General features: G+C 45.7%; 1 protein-coding gene across 2 annotated transcripts in view; it reads right to left on the reverse strand.

Annotated features, from left to right (window-relative positions):
* The window catches only part of ABCC4 (ATP binding cassette subfamily C member 4), a 263,778-nt gene extending 249,338 nt beyond the window's left edge, over nucleotides 1-14,440 (reverse strand). For both annotated transcript variants that reach the window (XM_030312762.1, XM_030312755.1), the window contains exon 1: nucleotides 14,291-14,440. In XM_030312762.1, the coding sequence (XP_030168622.1) occupies nucleotides 14,291-14,364 (74 nt within the window). In that variant the 5' untranslated portion in view covers nucleotides 14,365-14,440. The remainder of the gene's footprint in view (nucleotides 1-14,290) is intronic.
* Between the last annotated feature and the right edge of the window lie 252 nt (nucleotides 14,441-14,692).

A 14,692-nucleotide genomic window follows, 5' to 3' on the forward strand; every position in this document is an offset into this window, starting at 1 on the left:
TCCAAGATGCCCAGCTCTACCTTCGAATAAGCTCTTCCCTGAATCCAACTCCACACCACCGCCACTCCCACCATCCTCCTGGTCAAAGCCACTTTCACCTCTTGCCTGAACCACCATGGAATCTCCTGCCGGTCTCCCTGCTTCTGCCCATGGCGCTCTTCAGTCTATTCTCAATACAGCAGCCAGAATAATCTTACTAAATCCTGAGCAGACCATGTCGTGTCTCTTCTCAAAACTCTCCAGCGGTCCCCACTTCACTCCAAGGAAAGCCAAAGACCTCCAATGACCAACAGAGCCCTCCAGACCTCCTCTCTTGCACTGGCTACTCCCCCAGAATGTGCAGGACTTCTCTGTGAAGCTGTCCCTTGCCACCCTGGCTAAAACTGCCACCTCTCTTTCCCATACACGTACTCCTGACCCCTTTCCCTGCCTCATTTTTTCTTCTTAGCACCTATAACCTACTATGTTTTACCTATTTATCTTGTTTATTATTTGTTCTCTCACTAGAATTTAAGTCAAGTGAAGGCAGGGACTGTTACCTATCTTGTTCACTGTTATATCCTGAAAATTTGGACCAGGGACAGGCAAACATTTTCTATAAAGAACTAGATCATAATTATGGCTAGAAACAGAATAGGAATAAAGAAATAGATATTTTAGGCTTTGCAGGTCATACAGTCTCTGTTGCAACTACTTGACTCCACTGTTGTAGTCCATAGACAATATACAAATGAATGAGCATAGCCTCATTCCAATAAAACTTTATTTACAAAAACAGACAGTAGGCTGGATGTGACCTACAGATCACAGTTTGCCAACCCCTAGTCTGGAACATTACCTAGAGTGTAGTAAGCACTCAAAAATATTTGTTAAAGTGTTAAAATACTACCTCTGGCCAGAGCAAACCTAGAATAGTAGGTCTAGTTCTAGAAGCCACATTAATATAAAGACATTGATAAACCAAGGCACATTCAGTTCGACCAGATGGAAGAGGGTCTGAAAACCCTGCCATTTAAAGGCATCCTAGGAACTAGAGACAATTCTCTGAAATATTTAATGGGTCCATGACAGTGGTCTTTGAATACCACAAGGCCATCATGTGAGGGAGGGAGTCAATGTGCTGTGTTCTCTCTCTCTCTCTCTCTCTCTCTCTCTCTCTCTCTCTCACACACACACACACACACACACACACACACACACACACACACACAAAGATACAGATGGCTAGAAACTGCCCAAAAGAAAACTGGCTTAATACAACATTTCTGGTATTTCAGTACGAAGGCATAAGAGATACTGCCCACTGCGCAATGTCTGGAAGGGATTCCTGTACTGAGTATGAGTGAAGAACTCTACTGTCCAACCATGTAATTCCCTGACATTGGAAGTAGGGCAGACAGGAGCTAGCTTGGGGAAAAAGAGCAGACAGAAACTAGCCCCATGAAGAGGCCAGCAGAGAAGTGGCCATGGAACCAGGAAATGGAATGAGAAGCTAAGTCCATGCAGTACAAGACTGGGGAGAAGAGGTAAGTATGAAAGTTGGCTGGCTAAGATGTAAAAGGGGAGGAACATGGTCTTGAACGACTGTATCAAACACTACGAGGTAGCAGGGAGGGGCAAGATGACTGAGGGGCATCCACAACACTTCTCGATGTTCTCAGGACACACTGCCCCTTTTCCACAAATCTGTGTCCCACACACGCCCACCTTCCTCACGCAACCTCTACCATGGGAGCACAACTCTGCCCTACAACAGCGCACGCCTGACGTGTTGTGATTAGACACATGGATCACACTTCCCAGTCCACCTTATGGTCAGAGGTGACCAGGTGACTGACACCTGGCCCACAAAATGTGAGCGTAAATGACGTAGGTCACTTCCACGCCACGAACACAGAAACCAGCCACATACAACTTCTTTCCAGCTGAATAAAGAGGACTCAATGGAGAGCACCCAAGGACCAAGCCACAAGACATGAAAAGTCCAGCGACTGAACAAATGTACAGTGTGGTTCCCCACTGCCACCAACCCCAAACAGACTATAAACATGAGATTAAGTGTGGCTTGTTTTGTTTTTTAACTAAATTACTAAGATTTGGGGCTTGTTTTGTTCAGCAACTAGCACTATTTACAGAATTAAACAGACAAGACTGTGTGAGCGCTTTGAGAACAGGAATGTTATTTTTATGGATTTGAATGCAGCAACGAGAAAGGCACTCAAATGTTGGCTGAACGAATTACCTAAACCACAAAGGGGCTGAATCAGTACCCCTGGCCTCCCACTGTGCTCTCAAACAGAGATGGATTTTAAGGGCTGAGAAAGAGTTCAGAAAAGTGGTTCCCAAACCTTAAGCATCTGAGTCACCCAGAATCCTGTTAAAAAATTCTGATTTCAGGATGCCAACAGCTCTCCCCCCAAGCCCCAGATTATGTTCCTTGGGTAAGGAATGAGATTCTGAAATTTACATTGATTCTCTATCTAGGAAATAAAGTACGGCAATACACAAACAAAAATGTTAGGTTACAAATGCTAAGGTAACATAGCTACCTTTTCATATGTATTCACTGCTCACTATCTGCCAGACACCACTCTGTTTACCAGTGTCTGGTTCATTTCATACTCTCAACAACCCTATGGGATGCGGACAACGATTATTCCCACTTTATTTGCCCATGGTCAGGGGAGTTGTAGAGTCAGATTTATCCCCAGGCACTTTTAGCTTCAGATGGGGCGCTGTTCCACTGTAACCAGGATCAGGGCTCAGTGCTGTATAAATGTGCCTTGGGCAGTGGTGCTGAGAAAGCCACACAGGCTTCAGCCTTGCTCTCCCCCCATCCGCTCCCACAACCCTGGTTGTGAACCCAGGGGTTCACTGAGAGCCAGCTGCCTCTCTTCAGTCAGGACCCCAATCCTGGCTCTGGGGGACCTGCACAGGCAGAATAATTACAAAATCTGCCTCACCTCATCCGAAAAGTCTCATAGTGAGAAATTGTTGAAGAGGAGACTCAAAAAGCAGGTTCTGAAGAATTCTAAATGCCACTCTTAAGAACTGTTCTTGAAAGCAGTAAGGAGCAGCAGAGGTTTTTAAGCAGGAGGATGGCAGGGATTTGTTTTAGGGTAAAGACGAAGTAGGAAGATCCGCTGGGAGGAAGAAAAGCCAAGAGCATGAGCTGAGGCTGGAACAGGAGAGGGATACAGGCTCAGAGGTGTCCGCCTTCCCTTGGGCTCTCACACACATACAGGAAACACTTGCTGAATGAAGGACTCAAAGGGCATGTCTAAAGTTGAATCAATGGGATTTGATGTCAGAAGACAAAGTCCTTGAGAACAGACAGGTTCTGGGCCCCTGGGTGGCTCAGTCAGCTCAGGTCAGCTAAGCTCAGGTCAGCTAAGTCAGTCAGCTCAGCTAAGCGTCGAACTTCGGCTCAGGTCATGATCACGCTGCTCATGAGTTCGAGCCCTGCTTTGGGCTCTGTGCTGACAGTTCAGATCCTGGAGCCTGCTTCAGATTCTGTGTCTTCCTCTCTCTCTCTCTCTGTCTCTCTCTCTCTCTCTGCCCCTCCCCTACTCACACACTCTCTCTCAAAAATAAACATTTAAAAAATTAAAAAAAAAACGGACAGATTCATGTCTTAATAACTGGATGGACAAGAAAACACATGGCAATTCAGGAAACGGCATGATGGAGACAGGGTAGGAAAATGTGTTTCACATACAAACATCTGTGAAGAGCAAACTCACTCACTAACATGACTTTTAAATATCTGCCGGATAGTCAGCATACTCATTTATTTCTTTGGTCAACCAGTGTTAACCTGTCGGAGCTAAAGGCAGGCAGGCAGACAGAGACAGGAGCCTGAGAACAGGCGGCCACTGTGTGTGCTGCGGACTGTGGGCAGGGTACCAGTTGGGGCAGTGACTTCCCCCTCCTCCTCGCTACAGGTCCCAGACAAGTTACATAACCCCTCTGGGCCTGGATTTCCTCCAGTATGACATATTCACAGTCTTATACAATTGAGGATTAACAGGGACATTAAATGTAAACGAGTGAGCAAAAAATTCTGAGCCCACAGGAAGCATTCAATAGGTGTTAGTTACGATCTGTATTGTTATCTAAATGGACCCATCTCAGGAGGACTAAGCATCCCCTACCCCCCCAAGTGCCCAGCAGGAACTTAAAATGTAGATCCCCAAGTCCCACCCACACCAACCAGAACCAGAATACCTAGAGAGAGGGAAGGTTCCTCATCTGTATTTTTACGGGCATCTCATAAAATACTGCTGAAATAGATAACGTGAGTTTTAACTTCTAAAAAACATTCATCTTACTCTCTAACTTACACTTTTGGTTGTGTCACTGTATGTACATAATATATATAAAGAGATCCTAAAAGGATTAATCTCTTTGGGTGTATCAATCTTTGGGGCACCTGGCTCGCTCAGTCGGTAGAGCATGCAACTCTTGATCCTGAGATTACAAATTCAAGCCCCACGATGCATGTAGAGATCAAAAATATTTTTAAAATAAAAATAATTGGGTCAATCTTTAAATGGATCTAAAACTTATATTCCAGTCTTTAGGAGCCCCCTGGCCATAACAACCTGAGGCTTTAACTCTGGACTAGGTGACTTCTAGGTGACCTGCATTAACAATCATCCCTGTCTTCCAATTTTAAGGCTCAGATATTCATTTACATGCAGTCACAAAGAACTTGCAGGGCCAGAGATAAGTGCTGGGTCCATTCCAAAGCCTAGACCTTCCCACTGCATCACTGCCAACCACTTGTGCACAATTCATCAGCATAGAAACATTGAAAATACTTGCACAGGCTCAGAGCTCACACAAAGAACACCCCCCCCCCCCTCCGCCCAGAGACATTCTCCTGGTATCAGACAGGGTGTCCTGGCTCCACTGAAAAGTTACAGGTTAAGATTTAGGATAAAGGCTCATGTTGCACACAAGGACCCTGGGTTCCACACCCCACAGAGCAGGTGCAGCCTGGGAGATGTGCAAGGAGGGAGGGGATCCCCTGGAGGACTCAGAAAGGCAAATTAGCTGAATGAACACTAGTTAACCCCTTTCATGTTGAGCAGATGCAGAAACTATAGGGATAAAGACCCCAAAAAAATTAAGTTTAAGCTATAGGAGATAAACTTAGTAAATTTTGTTACACTGTTTATTTCACTGCAGGGGCTTAGTACATTTCAATAAGGGTGTTTTGCTTCAGGCTGTAGTTATTGTACAAATTTGCCAAAACTCCTCAAACTAAGTGCTGAAGACACAAACAGGCTGAGGCCAGAAAAAGGGCCCTGGAAAGCTAACCCAGCCTCCATCAGTAACATCTGGATTCGGAAGATTAACATTAAGAGGCATTTTGGGAGCATGCCAAACAGGCTCAGTCAGAAGAGCGTGCACCTCATGATCTCCAAGTTGTGGGTTTGAGCCCCATGTTAGGTGTAGAGTGTACTTTAAAAAAAAAAAAAAAAACCTTCAGGGGTGCCTGGGTAGCATAGTTGGTTAAGCATCTGACGTCAGCTCAAGTCATGATCTCATAGTTTTTGAGTTCAAGCCCCCACATCGGACTCTGCAGGGAACTGGTTTTGGATCCTCTGACCCCCCCCTTTCTCTGCCCCTTCCCCTGCTTGTGCGTGCTCTCTCAAAAGTAAACATTTTTTTTAATCTTTAAAAAAAAGTGGGGGGCATCTTGAAACTGGTGCAAAGCCCTAGTTTAAAATGAAACATCTCTGGGGGGTGCCTGGGTGGCTCAGTAGGTTAAGTGTCTGACTCTTGATTTTGGCTCAGCTCATGATCCCAGGGTCTTGGGATTGAGGTATGCGGTGGGCTCCGTGCTAAGCATGGAGACTGCTTGAAATTCTCTCTCTCCTGAGGACCCAAAATCACGAATGAAAATGGATTTATCACAACCAATCCCTCAGAAATACAAGCAATTATCAGAGAATACTATGAAAAATTAGATGCCAACAAACTGGACAACCTGGAAGAAATGGATAAATTCCTAGACACCCACACACTACCAAATCTCAAACAGAAAGAAATAGAAAATTTGAACAGACCACAACCAGTGAAGAAATTGAATCAGTTATCAAAAATCTCCCAACAAATAAAGAGTACTGGACCAGATGGCTTCCCTGGTGAATTCTACCAGACATTTAAAAAAAAATTTTTTTTAACCTTTATTTTTATTTTTGAGACAGAGAGAGACAGAGCATGAACGGGGGAGGGGCAGAGAGAGAGTGAGACACAGAATCAGAAGCAGGCTCCAAGCTCCGAGCCACCAGCCCAGAGCCCAACGCGGGGCTCGAACCCACAGACCGCGAGATCGTGACCTGAGCCAAAGTCAGACACCCAACCGACTGAGCCACCCAGGCGCCCGTTCTACCAGACATTTAAAGCAGAGATAATACCTATCCTTCTCAAGCTATTCCAAAAAAATAGAAAGGGAAGGAAAACTTCCAGACTCATTCTATGAAGCCAGCATTACTTTGATTCCTAAACCAGACAGAGACCCAACAAAAAAAGAGAACTACAGGCCAATATCCCTGATGAATATGGACGCAAAAATTCTCAATAAGATACTAACAAATCGAGTTCAACAGCATAGAAAAAGAATTATTCACCATGATCAAGTGGGATTCATTCCTGGGCTGCAGGGCTGGTTCAACATTCACAAATCAATCAATGTGATACATCATATTAATAAAAGAAAAGAGGGGTGCCTGGGTGGCTCAGTTGGTTAAGCAGCCGACTTCAGCTCAGGTCATGATCTCGCAGTCCGTGAGTTCAAGCCCTGCGTCAGGCTCTATGCTGACAGCTCAGAGCCTGGAGCCTGTTTCAGATTCTGTGTCTGCCTCTCTCTGACCCTCCCCGGTTCATGCTCTGTCTCTCTGTCTCAAAAATAAGTAAAAGTTAAAAAAAAAAAAAAAAAAAAAAAAAAAAAGAACCATATGATCCTGTCAATCGATGCAGAAAAAGCATTTGACAAAATACAACATCCTTTCTTAATAAAAACCCTCAAGAAAGTCGGGATAGAAGGAACATACTTAAACATCATAAAAGCAATTTATGAAAAGCCCACAGCTAATATCATCCTCAATGAGGAAAAAGTGAGAGCTTTCCCCGTGAGATCAGGGACACCATGACAGGGATGTCCGCTCTCACCACTGTTGTTTAACATAGTGTTGGAAGTCCTGCCTAGCATCAGCAATCAGACAACAAAATGAAATAAAAGGCATCAAAACTGGCAAAGAAGTCAAACTTTCACTTTTCGCAGACAGGATACTCTACATGGAAAAACCCATAGACTCCACCAAAAGACTCCTAGAACTGATACATAAATTCAGCAAAGTCACAGGGTACAAAAATCAATGTACATAAATCAGTTGCATTTTTATACAGCAGTAATGAAGCAAAAGAGAAATAAAGAAACTGATCCCATTTACAATTGCACCAAGAACTATAAAATACCTAGGAATAAACCAAACCAAATAATGTAAAAAATCTGTATGCTGAAAACTATAGAAAGCTTATGAAGGAAACTGAAGTAGACACAAAGAAATGGAAAAACTTTCCATGCTAATGAATCGGAAGAATATCGTTACAATGTCAATAATACCCAAAGCAATCTACACGTTCAATGTAATCCCAATCAAAATTGCACCAATATTCTTCTCAAAGCTAGAACAAACAATCCTAAAATTTGTATGGGACCACAAAAGACACAAATAGCCAAAATAATTGAAGAAGAAAACCAAAGCAGGAGGCATCGCAATCCCACACTTTAGCCTCTACTACAAAGCTGTAATCATCAAGACAGCATGGTATTGGCTCAAAAACAGACACATAGACCAATGGAATAGAATAGAGAACCCAGAATTGGACCCACAGATGTATGGCCAACTAATTTTTGACAAAGCAGGAAAGAGTATCCAATGGAAAAAAGACAGTCGGTGATGGGAGAACTGGTCAGCAAAACATGCAGAAGAATGAAACTGGACCACTTTCTTATACCATTCACAAAAATAAACTCAAAATGGATAATGGACCTGAATGTGGGACAGGAAAGCATCAAAACCCTAGAGGAGAAAGCAGGCAACCACCTCTTTGACCTCAGCCACAGCAATTTCTTACTCGACACATCTCCAAAGGCAAGGGAATTAAAAGCAAAAATGAACTATTGGGACCTCATCAAGATAAAACGCTTCTGCCCTGCAAAGGAAATAATTAACAAAACTAAAAGGCAGACAGAATGGGAAAAGATATTTGCAAATGACATATCAGATAAAGGGTTAGTATCCCAAATCAATAGAGCACTTACCAAACTCAACACCCGAAAAACAAATAATCCAGTGAAGAAATGGGCAGAAGACATGAATAGACACTTCTCCAAAGAAGACATCCAGATGGCCAACAGACACATGAAAAGATGCTAAACGTCACTCCTCATCAGGGAAATACAAATCAAAACCACACTGAGATAACACCTCACACGTGTCAGAATGGCTAACATTAACAACTCAGGCAACAACAGATGTTGGCGAGAATGCGGAGAAACGGGAACCCTCTTGCACTGTTGGTGGGAATGCAACCTGGTGCAGCTCTCTGGAAAACAGTGTGGAGGTTCCTCAAAAATTTAAAATAGAACTACCCTACGACCCAGCAACAGCACTACTAGGAATTTATCCAAAGGATACAGGAGTTCTGATTCACAGGGGCACATGCACCCCAATGTTCATAGCAGTGCTTTCAACAATAGCCAAACTATGGAAAGAGCCTAAATGTCCATCAACTGATGAGTGGATAAAGAAGATGTGGTTTATACATACAATGGAATACTACCTGGCAATGAGAAAGAATGAAGTCCTGCCATTTGCAACTGCGTAGATGAAACTGGAGGGTATTATGCAAAGTGAAATAAATCAAAGACAGTATCCTTATGTTTTCACTCATATGTGCATCTTGAGAAACTTAACAGAAGACCATGGAGGAAGGGAAGGGGAAAAAAGTAGTTACAAACAGAGAGGGAGGGTGGCAAATCACAAGAGACTCTTAAGTACAGAGAACAATCTGAGGGTGGATGGGGGGGAGAGAGGGGAAATGGGTGATGGGCACTGAGGAGGGCACTTGTTGGGATGAGCACTGGGTGTTGTATGTAAGCCAATTTAACAATAAATTATATTTTTTTAAAAAATCAGATCCTCTCTCTCTCTCTCTGCCTCCCTACCCCACTCATGCTCTCTCTTAAAAAAAAAATAAAATACTATCAGCTACCTAATAACGTACACCACAGCCACTGTTTGGAAAGAAACTAAACTAAATGAATACATGACACGTCTGCATTCCCAATCACTGAGGGCCCAATGCAGCCAACCTCTAGAAACCATTACAGCACTCAGCATTATCTGCACTTCCCTCGCATCCTCAGCCTTCTCTGAGAAGTCTCCAGAGAGTCTACCCTGGCACCAGTGGCAATCTCTACAACAGCATTCACTTTGCAAGATGACAGTTCACCGACTGTGCCAGTGTCAGGGGAGTGAGAATGTAAGCCATTCTCCGGTGGCCCAAACCCTCCTCAACCCCATTCTCTGGGGACAGGTCTGAGCTGCTAACCACAGGCAGGAGGGTGGATGGATAAATGCAGAGCACACCCCCAGGGATGCTGTGCAGCGGGGGAGCCGGGGACATGTCCAGGGAGTCTTGAGGGACAGGACGATCTAGTGCCCAGCTGGATACACCACACCATTTACTTCCAATAATGGGAAAAGAGGAAGAATTATTCAATAAACCATGATGAGAAAATGGGCTGTCTGGGGAAAAATGGGGCCTCTCTTACACCAAATACAAAAGGAAATTCTAGCTGCCTTTAGCATTAGAAAGAAAATGCTTATGGAGATTTAGACGACGCCGGAATCTAAAAAAGATCTATTACAGAAGCAACAGGAAAAACCAGAAAGAAAGAAAAAAAAAAAAAGAAAAACCAGAAAGAAAAGCCTGATTAATGATACATAAATTTATGTAGGGGAGGGGTGCCTGGCTGGCTCAGTCAGCTCATCAGGTAACTCTTCATCTCCGGGTTGTGAGTTTGAGCCCCACAATGGGTGTAGAGATTATTTGGAAAAAAAAAAAAAAAAAAACTCTGATCTAAATTGAGACAAATGAAAATCTGAAAAAATATGATAAGCACTATTATATGTTATTTCAAAAAGTATAAATGCCTCATGGGAAAAAATGTAACACAAATTCAAAGATATTTTAAAAAAGCTCCATCTATATGAATCAAATTCAAATTAAAACTTTGGTATTTTTAACCTTTTAAGCACCTTAATTCAGGTATTTAAAGTTGACAATGAAACATGCACACAAGCCGATATTGAGGGTCAACTGGTCCAAAACCGGGAAATCATTTTGCCTTTCACCACTTACTCTATTTCGGGGAGTAGAGAAAAAGGAAAGACGCACAAAGATACATGGACATTCATTGCATCATAATCAGAAATAAACTGTACTCGACACAAGTGAAAGACTGAATAAACCACAATCATTAAATATACTGTTTTGACGATTTAAGCCCATATATAAATGTTAACCATTGGAAATTAAGAAAGAATCAGGATCCAAAACTATTTGGCTGGGGGGGGGGGGGCGGGGACTACTTGGTTTTGTAGAAAAGACACATGCACAAGAGTTTTAGGAGGAAGACGAAAACACAACCAAAACATCAGCAGATATACTTGGCTAATAAAAACAAATCATCCAGGGGCACCTGGGAGGCTCGGTCAGTTGGGTATTGGACCCTTAATTTCAGTTCAGGTCATGGTCAAAAGGCTCATGGGATGGGGCCTCAAGTTGGGCTCCATGCTGACTATGGAGGAGCCTGCTTAAGAGTCTCTCTCCCCCCCCCCCCCCCCCACTCACACTCTGTAAAATAAACCATCCATATTCCTTTCTTTTTCTGTAGTTTTAAATTTCTTACAAAAACAGAAAAATATATATATATTCTTTTGAAAAATTCATAACGGGGATGCCTAGCTGGTTCAGTCTGTAGGGCATGCAACTCTTGATCTCAGGGTTGTGAGTTCAAGCCTCACACTGGGTGGGCACAGAGCCTACTTAAAAAATAGAACAGGGGCACCCGGGTGGCTCAGTCAGTTAAGGATCCAACTTCGGCTCACGTCATGATCTCACGGCTTGTGGGTTGGAGCCCCACGTCAGGCTCTGTGCTAACAGCTCAGAGCCTGGAGCCTGTTTTAGATTCTGGGTCTCCCTTTGTCTCTGCCCCTCCCCCACTTGCATGCACACTCTCTCTCATTTAAAAATAAGTATTTTTTAAAAATTGTTTAAATAAAACAAAAATCCACAACAACTGCCAATAGCCACAAACGTATGACCTAAGCCCAAAGTGTGCTGTGAAAACACCAAAACCCCAGTAAGGCCATTTGTATAGAAGTCAGTAAAGCTAGTTATCAGCATCATTTGGATAGACAGCTACAAGTTCACAAGTTTAGAAAGCAGATGAAATTTAAGAAAAGCAAATATCCAATGAGAAGCTGAAAACTAGGGCTTTTCTCTACAAGTTGGGCCTTATCTCCAGGCAGTACTCCCTAACTGGGCTCATTTCAGCTTTCCCACCTGCAGCCAGAAGGGTACACATGGAAATCACTAAGGTGGCCTCCGACTTTAAAACCTCTAAAACTGCAGGGGCACCTGGGTGGCTCAATTGGTTGACCATCAGACTTTGGCTCAGGTCATGATCTCATGTGAGTTTGAGCCCCGCGTCAGTCTCTGTGCTGACAGCTCAGAGCCTGAAGCCTGCCTGGAGACTGCTTCGGATTGTATCCCCCTCTCTCCCTGCCCCTTCTCGCTCATGATCTCTCTCTTTCACAAAGTTAAATAAACACTTAAAAAAAATTTTTTTAAGCCCTAGAATTGCAGAAGGTAAATAAACCAACGTAGGATAGCAATCACGGTCAATCTGACCTCAAAAGACTTGCACAACCCTTTTTTAAAACTGGAATAACAATGCCACTGGGGGCGGTGGCTTCAAGCAGCGAGCCAGGCTCAACCTTCCATCAGCATCACCTGCAGCACCTGTTTCAAACCCACCCCCCCCCCCCGAGTTTCTACATAATTTACAGAACTAGTCTGAAATGGGGGCTGGAGAATTTGCATCCCTAACAAGCTCCCAGGTGATGCAGATGCTAAAGGTGTTAAGAGCCCGGCTTTGAGGACAGGTGCCCTAAAGCATGGTGATAGCTTTCACAAGCACCATCTCATCTCCAACAGCAGTAACTTTAAGAAACTCCGGCCTGCAAGACCAAAAATGTGTATGGACTAGCCTTCTCCACGTATTTAAGAGCAAGTGTCCCGGGGCGCCTGGGTGGCTCAGTCGGTTAAGTGGCCGACTTGGGCTCAGGTCATGATCTCGCGGTCCATGAGTTCAAGCCCTGCGTCAGGCTCTGTGCTGATGGCTCAGAGCCTGGAGCCTGTTTCAGATTCTGTGTCTCCCTCTCTGACCCTCCCCCGTTCATGCTCTCTGTCTCAAAAATAAATAAACGTTAAAAAAAAAAAAAATTAAAAAAAAAAAAAAAAACAAGTGTCCAAACAGAAGCAGCTCAGTACAGCGGTTACAAACACAGGCTCAAGAGCCAGACTGCCTGCTTTGGGATCCTGCTCTACATCTAAATAGCTGTGTGATCCCAAGCAACTTCACCTCTGCTTCAGGACTGTCAGGTGTAAAACAGAGAGAAGCACTCCTTCCCCTGCAGTAAGGAAGCTGGAAATAGCTTCATCCAAAATCCTCATCTTCCCATTTTCATGTGAAAAATCCACAAACAGAAAGTGCTTCAGAATTCCTTGCCCTGCCTGAAGTTACGGAGACATTTGCCTGCTTCACCACTGTTGACGATACCCACATCCAAATTCCTTCTTCTACCCATAGTCCTCTTTCCTTCAGAGGGGCCAAAGGGCCAAGAGATGTTCCCACACAAAGTGAATACACCAATCAAAACAAACGTAGGTGTACTCACCCCCTTGGGATCTCCTAGGCTTACCCCATTTAAAATAGTAAATTATCAGAATGTGGGTAAGATTAGAGCCTTCAGGTTAGTTTGGGGTCAAGAAACAAAAGATCTAATGCAAATGCAATTTAAGTCCAAAGGTTCAGGCTCACCTAGTCAGTAGTCCCAGCTATGACATGGAAAACTAGCCAAGAGCTTCACCTCTCTGAGCCGTTTTTCACCCCTGTGTTTTCTCCCAGCTCAGGGACCCTCCAATAATTTTAGGTCCATAGGGCTCCTGGACAAGACTACCTGCATTAAGACCACGGATCACTTCTACAAAGGCTAGAGATCCAGAGACCACAGGCTTCAAGGACCCCATCTCCAGAGCGGTCCTCAAAGATGGAAATGGAAATAATTGCAATAAGGAAAGCGGCTGTTCAAAGACATGCTCCAGTTGTGGCTGTGTGTGGCCAGGATAAAAACGTGTTAAAGAGCAGTGTTCCCATTTATTAAATAAAAAAGCTGTTATTTTACCCACATGAAATATGCCACAAGTAGATACCAGGACACGGTGTGAGACACACAGGAACAGAGGAAGGGGAAGAGAGAGACATGGTCACAGCCACACAAACACACAAGGGAGCCCGGTGGAGTTGCAGCTCAGTGTCACAGAAGGAATATCGGAAGAGGTGGGGACGCCGTGGGGGAGATGGCAATGGTCCAGGGCACTAATTAAACTGCGGTTAAGTTTAGATAAAGGAAGGTGTTCACAAGCTGCTTGCTTAGGAAGAAAAAGGTGCAGCTTTAGTTCATGAGAAGTGCGAATCCCTGAGCGGCACGGGGGAAGTGGGCTAAGGGGGGAAAGGTCTAGTCGGTTCTCCCACTGGGCAGTAATTCTCCCCGGGCAGCTACGGCTCTCCCCCTCCCCAGCTCCTGCTCCGACTCCTGCGGCCGCGGTCGCTGCTGCTGCTGCTGCTGCTGCTCCCAGGCACTGGAGGCTGGCAGAGCCGCGAGCACCAAGGCAGGGATCCCCTGGTCCCCAGAACCCCTCTCCGGCCCTGTTCCCGCCCGCCCTGGGCGCCGGGGCGCAGACGGGGACCACGCGGCCGGCGTGGGGCGGCCCCACGGGCGGCTGGAAGCCGCGTGCTCCCGTCGCCGGCTGCAAGAGCTCCCACGCCGCGACCCTCTGCCCTCCAGCCCCAGAAGCCGCCGGCAGCGACAGGCAGGCGCGCGGCGGCGGCGCGATGTCGCAGCTCGGGCGGGGCGCTCACCAGAAGAATACGCGCGAGCAGAGGTTCGCGTCCTGCAGCGGGTTGGGCTTCACGTCCGGGTACACGGGCAGCATCTTGCCGGCGGGGTCGTGCTTCTCCCGGAGACGCGGGCGGGGATGCCGGAGCTCCTGTGCCGCGCGGGTCCTCACGGCGGGAGCCCAAGAACCACCCGCTTCCGGGAGCAGAGCGCCGGCGGCCCGCCCCGTTCCCGCCCCCACCCCCGGGCCGCGCAGCTGCTGCCGCCGGGAGACGGGAGCCGCGCGCCGCGTGCGAGGCGGCGGGACGGGGGCGGCGGAGACCACGCTGCCCGTACCCCGAGCAGGTGCGAGGCGACGCCGTTGGATGAAGGCGGGTAGGCCGAGCTCGCGGCCCGCAGGGCCCTGCGCGGAGGCGCCCACGTGC

Source organism: Lynx canadensis, chromosome A1 (genome assembly GCF_007474595.2).
Source record: "Lynx canadensis isolate LIC74 chromosome A1, mLynCan4.pri.v2, whole genome shotgun sequence".
Taxonomy (NCBI): Eukaryota; Metazoa; Chordata; class Mammalia; order Carnivora; family Felidae; genus Lynx; species Lynx canadensis.